This window comes from Venturia canescens, chromosome 2 (assembly GCF_019457755.1).
Source record: "Venturia canescens isolate UGA chromosome 2, ASM1945775v1, whole genome shotgun sequence".
In the NCBI taxonomy this organism is placed as follows: Eukaryota; Metazoa; Arthropoda; class Insecta; order Hymenoptera; family Ichneumonidae; genus Venturia; species Venturia canescens.
Genome location: NC_057422.1, coordinates 8,492,248 through 8,511,136, shown reverse-complemented (window position 1 = coordinate 8,511,136; position 18,889 = coordinate 8,492,248). Strand labels below are relative to the sequence as shown.

The window sequence follows — 18,889 nt, the reverse complement described above, 5'->3', positions numbered from 1 at the left end:
TCCTCCTTCCTTCAGTCAACCCGAGGCTATCCCTCGTATCAGCCTTCCGAGTGGATTTTAAGTGGGATATCTTTTTTCCCTTGCATTTCGCGAAATATGAGGGTCGTGCGATGCTTCGGATTATTTCTTCACTCGGTTACTTTCTTTCTTGTCTTCGGCGGCGTTCGCTGTACCGGGAAAGCACTGCCCGTCAAAAAAGCGTCTTTTTCTCACACGATTCGATCGCTTATTTGTTTATGTCACAGCGTCAATTTTCTACGAGGAGCGAAACGACGTTCGATCCGTTGAACGAGTCGTTATACCATGAAAACCGATGAGTGCGCAGGATTATTTTATTCTGTAACCAATTATACTCGATCGGAGCGTCACCATTCGTCGATGCTAATCGCGTGCTCGGTGATTAATCGTCTGACAATTAATCACAACGTGTTGGATGCACGAGAAATATATAAAAGCCTCGAGTTTCCCTTGCTTTTATAATTAGGGTTAACAGAACAGCTAATTGCTCATGGAGTTAGCCATTTTATTGCCATGTGTGCAATGCTGTTACGAAAGCACACCTGATACGTTTACCTTATTTTCACTGACATTACGTACTTCGCCTCGTCCTTTCGGAAAAAAAGTTATCGATCTGCTGCAGGAAGCCTCGACGACTATCCTTTCGTGTTTCCGTCAGCATGCAACGAGATGTGCGCAAGTGTGTGCATAAGATTACGAAAAAAAATGGGGCTCGATTGCCACGTAATATCAACGATGTAACACGATACTCCTGCTCCATTAGAGAGACTTTGCGAAGCTCTTTCTTTCGTGCAGGACTTGAGTGTACATCGATACGTTGACGTTTATAGACGTATCGATGTGCCATCGATGGAACGACGACGAGGAAACCGCCGCGTCGCAGCTCTTTTTATTTCGAGGGGATCAACTCGCTCGAATATTATGCAACTTTGTAATTAAACGATTTTTAATTCCAGCCCTCTGATTTTCTTTCAGATAACAAGGCCAGATTAAATCACTCACTGTGGAGGGGGCGGATCATCATAAAAGACATCGCCATGTCACTATTCTACCGGTTCCGGGGCAGGTGACTGATGAAGATGGTAAGTCGAGCCACCAACTTACGTAATAACAGCCCCGTTCTTGTGCTCTATCTCCTTTAGAAATTGAATTTTAAATCCCCTTGTAAAACGTATTTTCATTCATCGGGCTCTCCCACGTCGGGAAACTTCCTCTTCTTCTTCTTCTGCTTTCCTAACTTTTATGGACGATCTTCGTTACCCTCCCTTGCCTCGATATCGCTAATTGATTATGTTTTTTATTCCCTCTAATTTATCGTCTCAACGATTCATCGTTATAGATGATAAAAAGGGCTCCTTCGTTTTCGAATTTCCCCATCAAATTCAATCTCTCGTTTCATCCACTTCCAACGATATTATGCGTCCGTTCGAATCGCACCAGCTAAATATACTCGCCTCTTCCTCCTTTTCCTATTTCCCTCTCAAGTCCTTTCTTCTTTGCCTGCAGAAATTCTTCCTCTCGATTATTCGCCACTGTCGCAACTGCATGTATATGGAATATTGTTGCGCCGCGCTTAGCATCGATGCGGCTAAAGACCCGTGGGAATTGAGGAGTGACGTCGATTCACATAAAAATGGAAAAATTCTCTCAATTCGATTTCCTGAACGCTTTCAATGTATCGTGAAAACTTGGCGCCGAAATACGCAGCAATATCCGCGTCAACGAAGTTTCCTTACTGAGAAAACAAAAATTGACATATCGCCTTTCGAATTACTATTTCATTGCAGTTTTTTTTTCCAAATATCGTTGTGCCTAGTACTTTCGGTATGAATGATTTATTTGTTACTATAAAATTTCTTTTTGTCTATGAAAAATTTTATCAAATATTCTTGACTCGAACTTTCGCTCGTATTTTCAATGAGTTTCGAACAACTTTGATGAGATTTCAACGAATAAATTATCCGGAAAAATGCGGTTGGTCATCAATCAACTGTCACACACTTTTTTCAGCTCGGTTTTCACGTTCGTGTATCGAATCGTAATTGTTAGTCTCTGCAATAATAAAGAATATTTTTCCAACGATGATAATCCAATTTGTTTGTAAATATTCTGTTTCCTGTCATAATCGTAACGAATTGTTTCAAAAAAGCACGCAGCGAATGACCCAAATTGCGACTTTTATTCGTGCTAATGCGCATCAGAGTGTTTTTCCTCGACACTTTTTCATCGGATTTGTTTCGCTCGATAATGTTCTCCTTTGTTTTTCGATCGGTAGGAGTCGAGTTGACGAAGATTGAACTGGAGCTCGAAGAAGCTCCAGAGGACAAGGAACAGCAGCAGGACAACCGGCTGCCTCCAATTCTCGTTGGCTCGATGCCGACGGAATTGGATTCCTCAGTCGAAGTAAATTCCACTTATTCGCATGGTGAGTGCGAAACTGATTTCTTCCTTTATTTCTTCGGCCCTTTGTCGCCCTCCTTTCGGTTCTACGAATATTTTTTCCTCCTGGAAAAGAAATACGATGAAGATTTTTTTCAACAAAGTCTCACGATTGTAACGTTACGGAGCAGACGGACGGATGCTTATTTACAGACAATGTAGAAAAAAATTTCGTTTACTTCTTTTTCATTCGCATTTCCGTGTTTTTTACCCTCGGGACGCGCTTTGATATTTTTCTTGCTTATTTATATTAAATTCTTCGGAGCCTCGAATATAGCAAGATGACGGACAAAGGAAACATCTTTTGTAACTCTTCTCGCGTGTTTACCGTCTATCTGCATGCCTATTACAAAATGAAAGAGTTCAAATAATTTCTCACTGAATCTTCTCGTTTTTCACTTCGCGTCCTCTCCTTACGAACGTCAAGGAAAAATGAATACACTGAGAAAACGGTCGTTCAATTAAATCCATTCTGTTCTGCCTGAATCTGACTTTTCTTTGACGAATCACCGGAGTCGAACGCCTTCGTGCACTGTTTTCACACATTCGCGTTCACAGATTATTTTATACAAGCTAAATAGATTGTTCGATAGAAACGAAATTTGTTTTGCTCAACAATATCTCATTTGGTAGTGAAAACGAACGAATTTGACCAATTTTTCCTCATTTTTATAATCCCTTGGGCTTCCCTCGAACACTGTTCATCATCGATTATTATCGACCGTGATGGGAACAGTTTCGAAAGGTTTTATGCTAGGAATATGAGTTTTCGAAAAATGAGGATAAAACTAATCTCCGTCCTTATACGCAGGCTATGAAACTTCGCGATTTTCCACCAGGACGAGTAACAAAACCGAATTTTCCCCACAGGAAACTCGTATATTATTTGACAGCGTAGTTTGAGTGTCCAATCGGCTTGTCCGTTTTATGTCATTCTCTTTATTTTGCTCTTTCTCTTCTTAACGTCCTGTCTACGGAATATAAACTCTCTTTGCTGCTCCCCCGCGTTCACAACGACCTCGAACTCTTCGCGCATCTCTTCGTATTTTACGATATCAGAGATTACACGAGTTTAATTATCCTCAAACGCCCATCTACGTTCAGCCCCATGATCCACCATTGTGAACCATGGATTAAATCGTCATATACTTTGACTTACATTCACCGGGCGAAAATATCCTCTTTCGAGCAACCCTCGTTTTTTCTTTTTCATAAAACGATCGACGGCAATTTATAACCTCCGTCACGACCTCGAATTCTCAGTGTGAGACGCTAAACTCTCTTTTTTCTGCATCACTCCCATGGGAACATGTTCCTTAATTACTGCAAATGCGCAGAAAATTTATTTTGCATGCGAAGTATTCAAAAAACTTTGCATTTCAATTCAAACTTCGCGTGCTTACGATCAGGAACCCTCATTCATGCCTTCGTTCGTTTATTTTTGATCGACGAAACGAGGTTTTGGTATTCAGGAGCGAAAAATTGGTCGGAATTCGTCAAGAGATTGTATTTTTTTGATTTTTCAAATTCAACCTCAACATATTATTTGATTTCCCGTTGCTTATCTATGCTTATATCAACTGCAGGTTTCCCAGGATCGCCCGGAGCCGTCGTCGTCAGAGCCGAGGAGGCTCTGATCGTCATCTTCGTTCTGATACTTTGGGTCGCCGCGATAGCTCTGTTCTTCAATCGTTGGGGTAAAATTCGAATGCTCGAGCCTTATCAGCCAAAGTTTCAGCAGCAGCACAGACCGAGTTGCGCCGTCGCGGACACGACTTCGTTACCTGTGAGTTCATTTTTACGTTGCACCTGATAAATCATCGTTATCCTAGCGCCGGGCGTTTTGCCCTTTTCGTTTTTTAGTTTCCTGTCGGAGTTTGCATCGTTGGGAGGCAAAATATTTTTCCTTCATTTTCTGTTCTATAATCTAATATAAAAATAAAAAAAAGGAAAAAATTGCACAGCTGCCTGGGTCACTGGGAATTTCGATTTGAAAAAAAAAAACTTTTTCTCATCCGCTTCCGACGATGCAAATTCGAGTACGAAACCGAACATCTATTCGTGTCATTGTACTTTGCTCCACTCTCGTTTTACATCTCCAATCGTTGTTCGAGACCGAAAACCATTTCCGGTGAAACGATGGCGCGCTCAAACGTCCTGCTCCAATCGATCGAATCTCACGAAATCAGCCATTATCTCCCCGCTAAATGCCAATTGATTTGCGTCCTCGTTTCTCTCTATATATTTCCGCAGAATCCTCGCTAAATAGGAAAATCCGGATAGCACTGATTCTCGTTCCAGAAGATCGGGGATGATGCTAATTAATTGAATGATCGGTCGTTAAACGCGCATCGGATCGTCCCCTCAGTTCTCGACATTGGAATACTTTCCTTTCCATTTTTGCAATTTCAAATCTCTTTGATGTTTGAAATTGGGTCGAATTGGGTCTTTTGAGCTCCGACAGTCGAACCCAAATCCATAAATTCGGTGGGTTTTAGAATTTGATAAATTGGCGCATAAATAAAAGATTTTTGCCTCGTAAAAGCGAGCCCAACTGCAACGCTATTTCCTGAATCGTAAAACAAGCTGGACGAGCTCGCATACATTTCGAAATGCCTCAATGAGACTTCCCAAGTCGCGGTTTTTATAGTCCCGATACACCGCGCGATTCCTCAAAAGGAATAAAGCAAAAATCTTGGCTCCATTTTCTGGCAAGGATTATCTTGAAAACAGAGGAGGGAACAAACAATTTAACATCGCATGATAATGGGACTTCTACACGCGAATATTTCACGTATCAGGGCGACTAAAATTTGCCCAATTGGCCGCTGCTCCTGTTTTTCCGAAGAGCTTCGTGCATCGAAACGTCGGAGCACCGAGTATTGGCTCATGTTTTTCACAGAATTCTGCAAACACGAAAAATTATTTTCGAAGCATTACAACTAATTCTCAGTTGACCTATTTGCTGATGTGTGCGATGAGCGTTTGCAACGAGAGATTCATCCGAGTGCAATTACTCATCGGCTAGCGCGTATGTTGTTCCCTGCCAAAGCAATAAACTCGCGGCCAAGTTTTTCGTCGGATTTTCCGATGAAAAAATGTTTCGTTATCATTTATTTCGACTATCTTCAATTCTATGAAGAGACGTATTTTGCTCGGATCGTACTTCAAAGAAATGATTTCGTAGCAGGAAAAAAACGTCGTTTTTCAACAATTTTCTAATCCCATGCCCAGACAATTTCTGTTCACTTGTTTTACATTTCCAGTTGTCTCGACCGACTCTCAAAAAAACTTGTCCAAACTCCCGAGGGAGGAATGAGATATCATAAATTTCCCTCGGAGAAGCAGGAGAAAAAAAACTTGGAGAAAGCGTAAATTGTGCAGACGAATAGAACAGACGTATCCAGTCGAGTGAGAGTCGGAAAAACAATTTAGCAAAATATGTGAAAAGGAGACTTTTTGTTCCTCGAGATGCCGGGCCACGAGGAGTGTTCTCCTCGAGAATACAATCGTCCAGTGAAAATTTATCGCTCGCCATTCGCAGGAGATATTTTTACGGTCGATTTTTTTCCCTATTTCGTTTTCTACACTTTTCGTACTCGATATCGTGTGAAAAGCTATTTCTCCGTGACCTCGAAGGGGTTGTGGTACGTGTGGCTTAGACTAGACAGCTCTTTTATACATAGCCTCGCATGTGTACTTATACATTTGGGCACTTATATGCAGCATGCCCACGATCGTTCTATCCGGCGCAGAAATACCCTTCGAGTTAGAATTTCAATATAAATTTTCCTCGAGTACCGGCCAGACGAAACGAGAGCGTTTCGTTTCCATGATCAGACAAAGAGGACTCGAAGAATCAAGTCGCAAACTTGACCAATCGATCGAAGCGAATTCAGAGAGTTCGAATGCAACGATTTCGTTGTTTCCAATTCGTTCAACGACTTTTGGAACTCCGGATACTTTCGCCCGCGCGAACTTCCGTTCTCTGTAAAAGCCCGAACAAGAGAAATGTCACTTCTCGGACCTCCGGAGCTTCTGTAACGTCGTGCGGCGCAGAGTGTCGCGCCTCGCAGTCAACTGTGTGTCTTTCCGCGAGTTTTTCTTTCTTCTCTCAACCGACACACCTAATGGACCAGGCACAGAGCCCTGTGGCTCTTATTCGGCCCCGAGGCCTCAACGAGAGCCGCGCAGAGAAGTGTGACAAGTTAAATATTGCGGTCGGACGTGCAGGCTCCGGGCTTTTGCTTTCATATCCAGCGAATTAGCAAAAAATACGGGGATCGCGGAAAGACTGGGAGAAATTCTTTCCCTCCGTGTGGAACTGCAGTTCTACTTTCTCAGCTCTTTGTCCAGGGAGTAAGAATAATCGGGCAAAGAAATCGAACGAATGTTCGTCCTTGAAAATGGGACTTTTTAGTTCGAGCGTGGATGAAAAGATTTCGCGAAGTTTCGAAAAAGCGTCTGACGAGTTATTCCTACAAAGTGTTGTTTAATGAGCCATTAAAGGGTCGAAAAAGCTTTCAGAGTTTTGGAGGAAAATTTCGAGGCCATTTGATGAAAAAATATTTGATTTTCAGCCGTTCAAGAACAACAACCAACAGTTAATTGCCCTTCTCGACCCAATTACCAGCGAGATGTTTCTCCAGAAGATTAATTGATCTTGAAAGTTACCTGCTGTGATGTCTGACCTTGATTTTGTCTCGTGAAAGTCGAGGAAAAGGCAAGTCGACTCCGAGGAAAATGAGTCGAGACAAAACAAAAAGTTCGAATTGAAATTTGATAAGAGAGCAAATAAAGATCGAAAGTTTTTTTGCTCCATGGCAGAGAAACTAGAGAAGGAGCCCCGCGTCAGCAGATGTTTGGCAGCTCTTGCGGACTCGGAATTCCCCATTTTTCTGGCGGTACGATAGAGAACATTCTTTCTGACGTGATGCTAGGAAAAATAAAGGAACGCGAGTCAAGGAATCGCGTGCAAGGTGCAGTGAGTTGTACAAAGAAAAATAACGTGCGAGAAAGGGCGGGGCCGTAACGAGCCCATCTATCTTTCCTCTGTCTTTCAACTTTTTCCTATTCTCTCTCTCCTGTTTTCAGGTGCACGAGTATACCAATATGAGCTCTTTCAATCTGAAGTAGCTTTCCAAGATCTCGGGGCGTAGATGGAGAAACCGCTTTATTGGATTATGCCTTTTAGTCGGCTCCGTGGCAGGAATTTCTTTCATCGAATGAGTCTTGCTTCAACAGATCGCTATTTTTTCCAATTTTTCTTCAAATTAAATCGAGCGAGAAATCGAAAGAAATCGGCTCTCTGGACGTCACGAATGGAGAGATTTTTGACATCGTTCCAAAATAATTTTCCATTCCCTAACGAATCCAGAAGAGTTGCGCAACGTGTCAAGCTCTCATTCTAAAAATTTACGGAAAAAAAACGTTTTTTTGTCATCACGACCAATGAATTTTTCCCGATCTACCAACAGTCTTTTTCCGATCCAATAAATTCTACTTTTTTCACGGATCAAAGGTTTTTTCTCAATCGCACGTGTCCTTGGCACTAACTACAAGGGCCGTCGAGGAGAAAAAAACTCAATGGAACATCAACCACCCACGACTCACGTTGTACAACTCTTTCTTCACAGATCGTATATCCTCCTGTAATCCCAGTGGCCTCGAACTCCTGCCCGATAATTTATCAAGCTTTCTCAATATCGAGCGATTTATTTTCTGTCATCCGAACTCTTTCATGTTTTTTTTTTTTTTTTTTTTTTTTCATTCCTCAAACTCAAGTATCACAGTTTTTTGAATTTATGCTTAAATTTCCTATTCCAGAATGTCCACAACCCGAAATTTCGTGTTTTCTAATGCGAGACAAAACTAAAAATAATTGTGGCAACTGTAGGCGCTTCCCAATACCACCAAAACACATTCCAGTCGCACGTGTTTACCCTTTCAACGTGAAAAGTACAGCAGCTCGCAAGCTCGTATTTCCCATCATCCACCTTCAGAATTTTTCCCGATTCACGTGCAGTTATTCACAGAAATGGAAGTCATTTCTTATCAATTGACAGCCGCAAAAATGGATCGTTTTTCACGCAGATCAATCATCCGTCCGATCAAGTTAGCAGCTTAACAGAATGGATGATCAGCTCGAAAAATTGGGTGGAATTTAACGAAAGAAACGCTGGACCATTCCGAGTGGCAAGATTCCTCAAAATAACCATCTTTTGATTGCAGTCTTGAGACCAAAGGAGATGAACATCGATGAACCCATCAATCCCTTGTCGTCGAAGCAATAAAGTCTTCCAAGATTCATGTGCGAAACTGTATACGATTATGGTGATCCAACGCATTGATACATCAGCGTATCTTCATTCACGAGCCGTCCTCGCTTCACTGCCATTCGAGTGAGCCCCGGGATTCTCCGTCGGTTATATTTACCTCACGTACTTGCGGAGATACAGCCACAACAGACGCTCGCCGACATACCGATGAGATAGAAATACGATAGGGGAGCAAGAGTTTAGTGCCCACGTTCGCTGATCCTTTGGTCGCTTGAGCACTGGTTAATTCAGAATGCTTCTTGTACCCGAAGTGCAACAATGCTCGAGAGATTTATTAGCGATAGATTGAAAACAAATTTATTCTCGTCTCTCGGCGTATATTGAGAATCGTGAGTGGAAAAAATGTCGGAATTCTTCATTTTTAAATTCGATTCCACGTGTTTTATGGGAATTTTTGAAGCAAGATTGAAACTTTGTTCGGATGCTTTATTCTCATTTTTAAAAATACTTCCAACAATCGAACAATCTTTTCTGCGAATATTTTTGACGCTTTTCCCATCGACCTGGATTCACGGTTCGAATATAATTCGAACCGTAATTCAAGTTCGATTTATTCTCATCACGTCTCGGTAGGAAAGACCGCAGCGTTTCCAGCTTTTCACCTGTCGTAGCGCCAATTTTTCAACTCCCATCGCCGTATGACTCGCCAATGAGAATAACGGAATGGCTGTTCCGGCAGAGTAAGATATTCCGTGGTTATCCGAGGGGTGACGTCGACCTACCTATATATTCGGGCCGATAGCACCAAGCCAATATGTCTTACACGGGAAGGGACGCCCGCAGCGATAAATACACCGGTGATTCAGGGAGAACAGGTATGCACGCTCGGTGTGTTCATCGCGGGAGGTAGAAACAGGCCAGCGATGACCTAAACAGAGCTCGGAGTGTTCGATGTATTTTAGGAAGACTTTTAGAAACCAAAAACTATTGCCCATTGCATCGGACTCGAAATCCTGGTAAATTTTCGAAGATGGTCGATTTCGAGAGCTCCAGTGTCGAATGAATTTCGGTGTCTTCGAACACTGGAAACGAAGGGATCGATGATCGGAGGCTTTCGAGGCTCGATTATAACGTGCGTGCTCTTCGTCATACGAATCTCCATAAAAACCATTAGGATTTGGAGCCTCAAATTTACAATCACGATTCAAGCAATCGGCAAAATTCAGATTAATGAATTTGAATTCCTGATTAATCGAACCATCGAGATATTAATCCCCCGTGGTAATTCACCCCAGGATAACGCTTCTCTCTGCGTCCAGCCGGAAATACCCTCGCACGGAAACACCCACGTAACACGTTCGTATGTCTCTATATGGGCTTCAGGTAAATTGAGGTTGAGCTAAAATCGAGACCGCACAGCGCCCGCTGGCTCATGAGAATGTGAAGCCTCACGGGCCTTAAGGGAACACCCATTCGGTGGATAACGAATGAGGGTGTCACCCGACCCCACCAGGACTTCATTATCTCGGTTACTAAGCACTCCAATGAGGCTCCTCTTAAACACGCGCTACAGATCATCGAAATGATCGTGTCTGGTCGACAAATATACGGTGAATCAAAGAAAATTATTGAGTCGTAACCAAATAAAAGTGACTACGAAACTTCAACATTTTGCTTGGTAGCGTTTCGAGTTCCATTTTTCTCTGCACATTGGACACTGAGAATGAAAATCGCAGCTACGAACCCAGTTTGATTATTTGATCAACCTCAAACTGCAAGGTGGCTCCAAACATTGTATATTGTTATAACTGACTAACAATTTAGTTCACTCAGCATCATTCTTTAGCTCACGACAGTTTTTCACTTATGCAATATGTTGAAATAATAATAATAAGTAGGATCGGATATAATAAATTCGATATTCTTTATTTTCAAATTAAATTTCAAATCAATTGTAATACTTTAGTAAGGAGGGTGGCTACGTTCGTCAAATTGATAAGAAATTGATCAAATTTGGTGATAATGTTCTTCAACATCAAGTGCGAAGACACAATTTTTTTCAAAATTTTCTTCTGCTTAGTTATCGAGTAATTACGCATTAAAGCAGATTTCTTATGCTCGGAATGTATACCTATATATATGGAAACGCTATGCTTATACACGTGAACTTTAGTGATCAATTACTCGATAACTGTACAGAAGAAAAATCTTAAAAAATTTGTATTGTCAAATTTAACTCTAAAGAATATGTTCACCAAATTTTATTAAATTCTTATCATTTTGAAATTTTTAATGTATTTAACATGGTTTAGCATGGCAACATTGTATCGTCCCTAGCCACCCTCCTTAAACGACTTGGTGCTTCGAGGTTCACGAACAAAGCTGCTGTCACTTCTCTTGATATTTTATTTTTCTTCACTTGCAATGATTTTTTAATGAAAAATCTTCAATTTCAATTGAACTAAACAACGATCTTGAGAAATCGATGGACCGATCAGTTCTTTCGTACGACATGAACTTGTTTCAACCTCCACTAATTCTTCGACTAGAAAAAAACGAAATTTTTTTGCTCAACAAAATATTCCTGCCAGTGCACGTTTCAGAAAATCTAATGGAACCCTGACATCGTTCTTTCCCAATGAAACTACCGAGAAGACCGGCTAAAATGAATATTTCAATGAAAAGTTCACGTTGATTATGAAAATTAGGGCGGTACAAGGCACAGGGAAATAGAACGAATTTGGAGAGCCCGAGTGGTGTACGAATAGAAGTCGTTGCTTCGATCCGACAGTAGAAATGTTCGTATGCGGGCAGAGTCGTCCGAAAGTCTCTGTGATTAAACGCAAGAGTGATTCGGACCACGTTTTGTAGAACTGAATGGACTCTTATGAAAGAAGGAAGCTGAAAAAATGTGATTGGAAAAATATGATGAAAGAGAAGAAAATGCATCGGTCGTTTTCTTTTGTGCATTCTCGCTCTTTGTCCGAACGATATTCGGGCTCGCGATGGTGAATAAACTCGCTCGACTTCTCCCCGTTCGTTGCTTCTCATACGGCGTCGTGTAGGTGTACAGAAAACTGGTCAAACTCGAGGATAAATATACATATATATTTATAGAATAGTTCGTGACTGCGAGCTCTGAAAATATATGCACGAAGCCTTTGAAATCCTTCCGTGTTTCTCGCGGACGTGCGTCGGTGTGGCTCGACATGTTATGTCGAGTGAAAATATGATGGCGAACCGATAAATCGCATCTTTATTTTTCTTTTCATCTGTATTTCCGCGTGCATCATAACAGCGCGTGATTATCAAAGCGGGTTATAAAATTCAACAATTTTATGAACGGAAAATCGTTTTTCATCGGGATTCGCTTCTCCGTTAATTCACTCTTATTCGTACCTGCGTCAAAATGAATGTTTGCTTAAATAACTTGTTTCGTGAATCGTAGACACGTGTAAAGACCCAAATTTAAATAATTTCTCATCCGTTTTAGGACCACTGGAATTGTTAAAAGGTTTCATTTCTACCTCGCCATACTAGCGAGTAGCTGGCTCAGAAATTCCCCGGAATTTTCGAGTTCGCGGATAGAATCAGTACGATCCGTATTCACGTCCGTCACGCATAGCAACTACCAAAGAAAAACTCAGTCCTCTACGATCTGCTCCCGACTTGCCGGTCCTCGGGGTTTCTGCTTCTCTAACCTTTCGACGACTCCGACTCGACTGCAACTTTTACCACCGTTCCATCGCCTCGGTTCTGAGCTTGGCACAGTATTTCTCACCCGCATTCTCCCTCATTTTGCATACCTTCCGCAGTGTTAACGTCGTCTTTTGCGTCTGCACACGAATCGAGCAATTGAATTATCTTCTCATCTCGTATTCGTGCGAAATTTCAACGAATAATTTAAAAATAGTTTGCATCTGTTCGAACGATTGTAATATCGCTCGGAAAGTGTAATGCGCTTGGTTTGAAAAAAATAGTTCATCGAGAGAACAAACTTTGATGGAAAACAAGCGGTTGATTGTAATTTTCGAGTTTTTCGTGTGCGTTTTTCAATGAAAGTGTACGGAGCTGTTTTTCGTTGCGTTTGTTGCAGTTGCGGACCTGCTCGAAATTCAACATCCAATGTCTGGAGCATCCGCTGCATCAGTCCATCCAGATGGGTCAGCGTCCACGACAGAACAGCGTGTTCGTCGGTTCGAGCGTGTCTCTATTAGCGAACGACCAGAGCACGCCGCGTCGTGCCAAAAGTGCTTTCGATTTGCAGAGCCTCGTTCTTGCGGAGTGCACAGTACAAAATAATAATCAAAGTAACGACGTGAGAATGGAGGGGAAGGTGAATGAGGAGGACGCGATCGATGAGACGGAGCCGGAATATTTGCCATTCACATTGGCTCATAGCTCGAGCAACAGACGACTGAAGCCATTCAACGAGTATCCGAAACCCTCGCGATCGTTTCAGCGAGAAAGAGGCGCCAGTATGTGTCACTTTGATCGTACGGACGTAATTGCGAGACCTTTGCAACGGGAGCGGGGCATGAGTATTTGCCAGTTTGATAGAATGGACGTTCTCGCTAGGCCGCTGCAGCCGAGAGATCGTGGATCGAGTATTTGTCACTTTGATCGTATGGACGTGCTCGCCCGGCCGTCCTGTTACCGAGGCAGTCGTTCCAGCATCGCCGGGAACGTCGACAAGCTCGAAAACCTCGGTAAAAGTTTCCAACGCGATAGTCGCACGAGCATAATATTCAACAGTTCTATCGACAAGTCACAGATCGGTGGACTCGAGAATATTCAGCGTTTCGCGAACGCCAATCGTCCCCGGGATCCGAGAACGAACTTCCCCATTCTCGACAGACCCGAGAACATGAGCAGATTTTTGCAGCGCAACAGCCGCGCCAGTCTCGGAAACAGCGAGAGACCTGGGATCAGTGAAAATCTTGGGAGAAACGAGCTTGCCGGACAGAGCGTCGGAAATATCGGCACCGCGAGCCCGAGGGATCACAGAACTGGCAATTTGTCGCCTTACGATCGACCTTCCTGCAGCAAAACACCCGACGTCGTTCTCGGCTACGAGGCTACCTGCGTCTGATTCGTTTCATCGATTTTTTATCTCGTACTCGCGATGCCTCGTATCGCCTTGTTACGGGCAATCGAAATTGCGAACCTGGCCAACGAACCTTTTGTCAAATTCATCCGCCTCGTCGAATTCGCTCCGTTTCATTCGTCGCATCTCGGACATTCTCGGAACCAAGAGACAAAAACCTGAGATTTCGTAGGGAATTTCGCTCCTCTATTTTCAAGCGTTAAACACCTTTTCCATTATTGTCTCCGCGTTCCAGTTTATCCGGCAATTATTCCAGTCAATTTAAGCCTAAACATTACTCAATTATTCTCTTCGTGACGAACGAACTACGGAAAAGGCTCTTCCTGCGTCCTCAACGTCGGCCTTTTTGTCTCCTTTTTTTCCCAATACTCGTCGAACTATGTCCCAAGAGTGTCAACATCATTCCTCTTTCTGGCGAGTCTCCTCAGCCAACGAGAACATCTCACAAAACTGATGATACCGAGGTCGATCGAATTCACGATCCCCTATCAGCAGCAGCCTCCGAAACGATCCACGTCCTAGAACAACGAGATAAAGTAAGCAGATAGTGTATTTTTTCTTGTTCACCTACCTTTCAGTCAGAGCCTCGAGATAATGTTGCCTATATTCTGAATAACCTTAAGCGAGTAGAGTTCACCGATTGATTGATTGATTCGTCAAGGTAAACGTTCCCATTATTGAGACTGTCCGAGGTCTTGCGAAGCTCGATTTTGTCCTTGCTGTCGCTTGGAATTGAGCTTCGATTCTTCTATTTCATGTCGTATTTTGGACCTTTCAAATGCGGAGCAGTTCGCGAGGTGTTTCTGCTCCGAAGCGAATTTTCAAACGTCGTTATTCAACCGGATTGTCATTGGAGCGACGAATTCGTTTGGATGAAATAGTTATGCAGTTTATTCATCAACCTTTTCCGACTAGATTCCACCCTCGACTGAACGTTTTTTATACAAATTTATTGAACGGAGTCTCTAGAGAACACAGAAACCGATGGAACCGCGATATTTTAATGGCGATTGCGAATTCCTTCGCCGTAGAAATTCCTCGCGTACCTCGCTCGATACCGCGAACGACTTTACTCGATACCAGGTCGCTTCGCTTCGACGTAGAGAAAAATATGTATTTTATTTTACTGGCTTTGACACACACGACCTACGGCTGAGATCCGACCTTCCTCGAGCCCCTTCGTCGAATTCCATTTCGACGGGATCACCGGAATAATTTTCGAAGCTGTGCCATTGACAGTCTCGACGAAGTACTATGGAATTATTTTTTTATTTATTTGTCTGCCTACAAAAGAGATTTTGTCTGCGAAAATATGAGAAAAGATGCTCCTCAGTATGGTTCATGCGTCGTCGCGTTCCTCGATAATTTAACGTCGTCTATTTCAGCATCGTGAGTTTCTTCAATGCTTGTACTCCCAAGCATTTGTGAACGTCAAAATAATATTCGAGGAGCTTTTTATTCCAGGATTCTTTTCTCTCGTGCTCTCTTTTCCAACGACATTTCCGACGATGCCTCTGGATTGTTTCTCATCCACAAAACCGTAGTCTGCTTTCCATTTTGTTAACGATAATAATATTCTCGAACATCGTTTCTCAGAAATATCGAGAAAGAAATAAAAATGCCGAATCCTCTTTGTTGCTCCGGCGAGTATTCGTGCTTCGAAAATGGCCAGTCACGGTCGCTCGTTCGCATCCCTATTTATTCGCATCTTAAGCACTCTCGGTGTGAAAAATCTTTCAGTGTATGGGAAAATATATTTTTGTATTGCCCCGAAAATCATGAATGAACATTTTACAATGGTAACTCATGAAAAAAGATCAAACTTCATCGCGCAATGATGAATTAAATGCCTCAGACCTTTGACCTTCTTTCAGATAAAGAAATTCATTCGATTCCATGTGAAACTCGAGCCCAGGCCCATCAATTATATTAATCGATACCCCCTAAGTCCATTATCCGCGATCACTTTTTTCTTCACTGATACTTCTCTCTAAAAATACTCGGAAAAATATATAAAGTTACGTAAATTTTCATACAAGAAAAATAACTCTCCATTTTCCTCTAATTATGTCTCCCCGCGCACTCCGGAAACATTAATAGATAATAAAAAGCAAATCTCTCTCTCTGTCGTTCTCTCTACACTGGAACTTTGCATATCTGATCGTGATCAAAGTCAAATAAAACTAAAATGTGAATCCATCGTCCAAAAGAAATATAAAATTCCACGCTGAATCGACTTTTCCAATGAAAATTCGTCATCGATTGAAGAGCACTCGAATAACACGCCCGTGTCAAAAATCTCGAAGATATTATTCAGAGCTGTGCAACTCGTGCTCGACTCGAAAAAGCTGCTCGAATAAAAGGGAAAAACTCGGAAAAAGACGTTGAAAAGACCGACGGCGTGCTATGAAGATTATTCACACTGTCAACGACAGACGGAGGCTTTTTTAAAATAGTTCGGATTAATGTGAAATACCTCACACATAAGTGTATACACTCGTACGATACAATGACGTATCATAAAGTTAATCTAATCGTTACTTGATGCAGATTTATCGAAAGTAATGTCCGATATTTTCGAAGGGCCTAAGTATTTTTTTACATCTTTGAGAGAATTGAGCAAATACAAAATCAAAAGGAAAAAATAAACGATAAACGAAGCAAATCTGTGCGGTGATAGTCTGTAACTCTACGATCGCTTCTAACAGAAATACAAGAATGAAATAAAAAAATTTTGGGGAGAGAATAGTTGGAAAGAGGCTTGAATCTTCTCGCTGTAACCGAGCTCACGATTAGTCATCGAATTTTTCATTAAACGTGTTTTTTCAAAGTCACTTAGTCGAGATGTCCGTTAAATTATACCTTTGCATTGACGAGATGTATATCAAGTGTAAATAATGAAATTAATTACCGTTTTAATCATTCCAAAGTGTACAAACTCCCAACCTTTCCTCCTCAAAAGAAATGAAAAAATATGAGAATAAACAACGACGGAGTTGACCTCGCTCGAGTGAGCCCTGGAGTCGGACTCGCTACGAGAAATCCCTTTGAAATGTCCTATATTACTTTCAAATTAGTACTGCTATATGAAAAACATAATGTAAGTAGAAAACAGAGTTTTAGAGTTGGACGCTTTGCTCCATTTTAATTGAAGCAGAAATATTCGAAGCCAAGAAGTGTTTGATGAGAAATTACGTAAATTGAGTTTGACAAGCGATCGAGTCTCGAGTTGTTTATCATTTTTCTGGTGTCAGGCGATGAGACGATGACGAAGTCGAAGTTCGCCTCGTCGATCGCGCACCAAAATTTCTCGTCCTTCGCAACGCCAGAGTCTTCATTTTTCCAACCGACTTTTTCTAGAGCGTGATGATAACGAATCTGCAAAAAAAAATGTAGGAAGATCGAAGGATTATCGAAAAGCTCCAACGCTGCAGAGCGTCGAGTGAGCATGAAACAAAATTCACACATGAAAAATTCATGGAAGCAAAATATTTGGTAACAGCGTGTTTCTAGCGCAGCGCAGAGTCACTTATATTTTGGTTTTCGCTGCCTCGTTCTTATCCAAGTTTCATTTTTTTCATACGAGTCTATCCCTTCGGTAGGTCTTTCCATTAGCACGCACATTGACGAGAAAGTTGGCCCACTCGTTTCAGGCATATTCGCAACGATCGACGAAAGCGTTGAAAAAACATAAGAGAAGAAATGTGCGCGTTCGAGGGAAAAGCTCTGTGAGACCAAGCGTTTTTAGACTGTCTATCGATGAAAAATAAATCAAATCCGTCTATCTATAGATATTGATACATATGTGAACGTGATTATATTCCTACGGATTTTAGCGAAGTTTTACTAAAACTCTTGGTAACCACGGGACCTTGTATTGTTGTAAATTAATCGAAATATTTCATGATAGTGCTCTTAGTTCGTAGACCAACCAAGAATGATGGCTGTTGACATATAATTAGACCAAAAAACAAAACGTTCGTTCATTTTTTCACAAGACAATGTTTCATTATTTATCATTCGTTTTCACTTAACTCGTCACGTTGTTTTTCGATTTTCATGAAAAATTTAATAGTCATTCATAAAACTCGTGCGCCTGTCTAATGGACCAGAAATCGAGAGTTTAACTTCGACTGAGAGAAACTCACGCGACGTTGAACGATTGATACAAAAATGTAACGATCTGTAGGAATTTTAGGACGTAGAGTACGTTGGACGTTGGTCTCTTTCGTGAATTTTTGTCAATATTCTGCGACCAATCAGACAACATTCTGACATTCTGAGAATCATAATAAGATATATTTAGGTTATTATGATTGAGAGAAAAAACCTACTTAGCGATAACGATAATATTAATTGTAATAATTATTAACGAGATATACGAAACTGTGAAATTGCCAAATTATTTATACAATTATTTATGTGTATATAATATAAAAAATACTATTTCGTCGCTGAAATCATCGCGATATGTACGCTGTGTATTTATTTGCCCAAGAATAAAGAATCGCTCGTGAATCAAACAAATTTTTTTGCCTCCCTCGAGCCCGTTAAATCCTCGGACGATTTGATGTCAATGAAAAAAAAAAACGGAACGATCCCACGTCACGATATTTATCAAGTTCTCGACACCGGTTTCTGGCGAAATGCAAACTGTCGCAGTCTTTTATTTACGGCGTTTTTCTATCCACGTTAAGGTATAATAATTTATCCTCAGTTTCGGATTTCTTCCAGTCCAAGAGGCACAACATTTTTATCAGAATTTCAATGCGTCAATCTTCAATTTACAAGTATAAGCTGCCCATTAATCATTTTCATTTACATATGTGAATTTCGTTCTTTAAATCTCTTTCGACGCAAAACAATTGGATTTCATTGAGGATTCCGGCGGGCGTGGTTTCCTCGTCCACAAAAACTCAATGTGCATTTTCAATGAATGCGTCGCAAAGTACGTTGACAAAAAGCGAGTTCGTCTCGGCCGTTTAACAAAAGATATTACCGCGATTCGACATGACTTTCGTTTCATCGTGAGAATTCGGTCGTTATT

The 18,889-nt window shown here is 41.5% G+C and overlaps 1 protein-coding gene across 3 annotated transcripts in view; it reads left to right on the top strand.

Annotated features, from left to right (window-relative positions):
- LOC122406961 (uncharacterized) overlaps positions 1-18,360 on the top strand; it is a 44,936-nt gene extending 26,576 nt beyond the window's left edge. For all 3 annotated transcript variants that reach the window (XM_043412832.1, XM_043412834.1, XM_043412833.1), the window contains exons 2-5: positions 994-1,100; positions 2,294-2,443; positions 4,044-4,243; positions 12,832-18,360. In XM_043412832.1, the coding sequence (XP_043268767.1) occupies positions 2,392-2,443; positions 4,044-4,243; positions 12,832-13,827 (1,248 nt within the window). In that variant the 5' untranslated portion in view covers positions 994-1,100; positions 2,294-2,391 and the 3' untranslated portion in view covers positions 13,828-18,360. The remainder of the gene's footprint in view (positions 1-993; positions 1,101-2,293; positions 2,444-4,043; positions 4,244-12,831) is intronic.
- Positions 18,361-18,889: the final 529 nt, after the last annotated feature.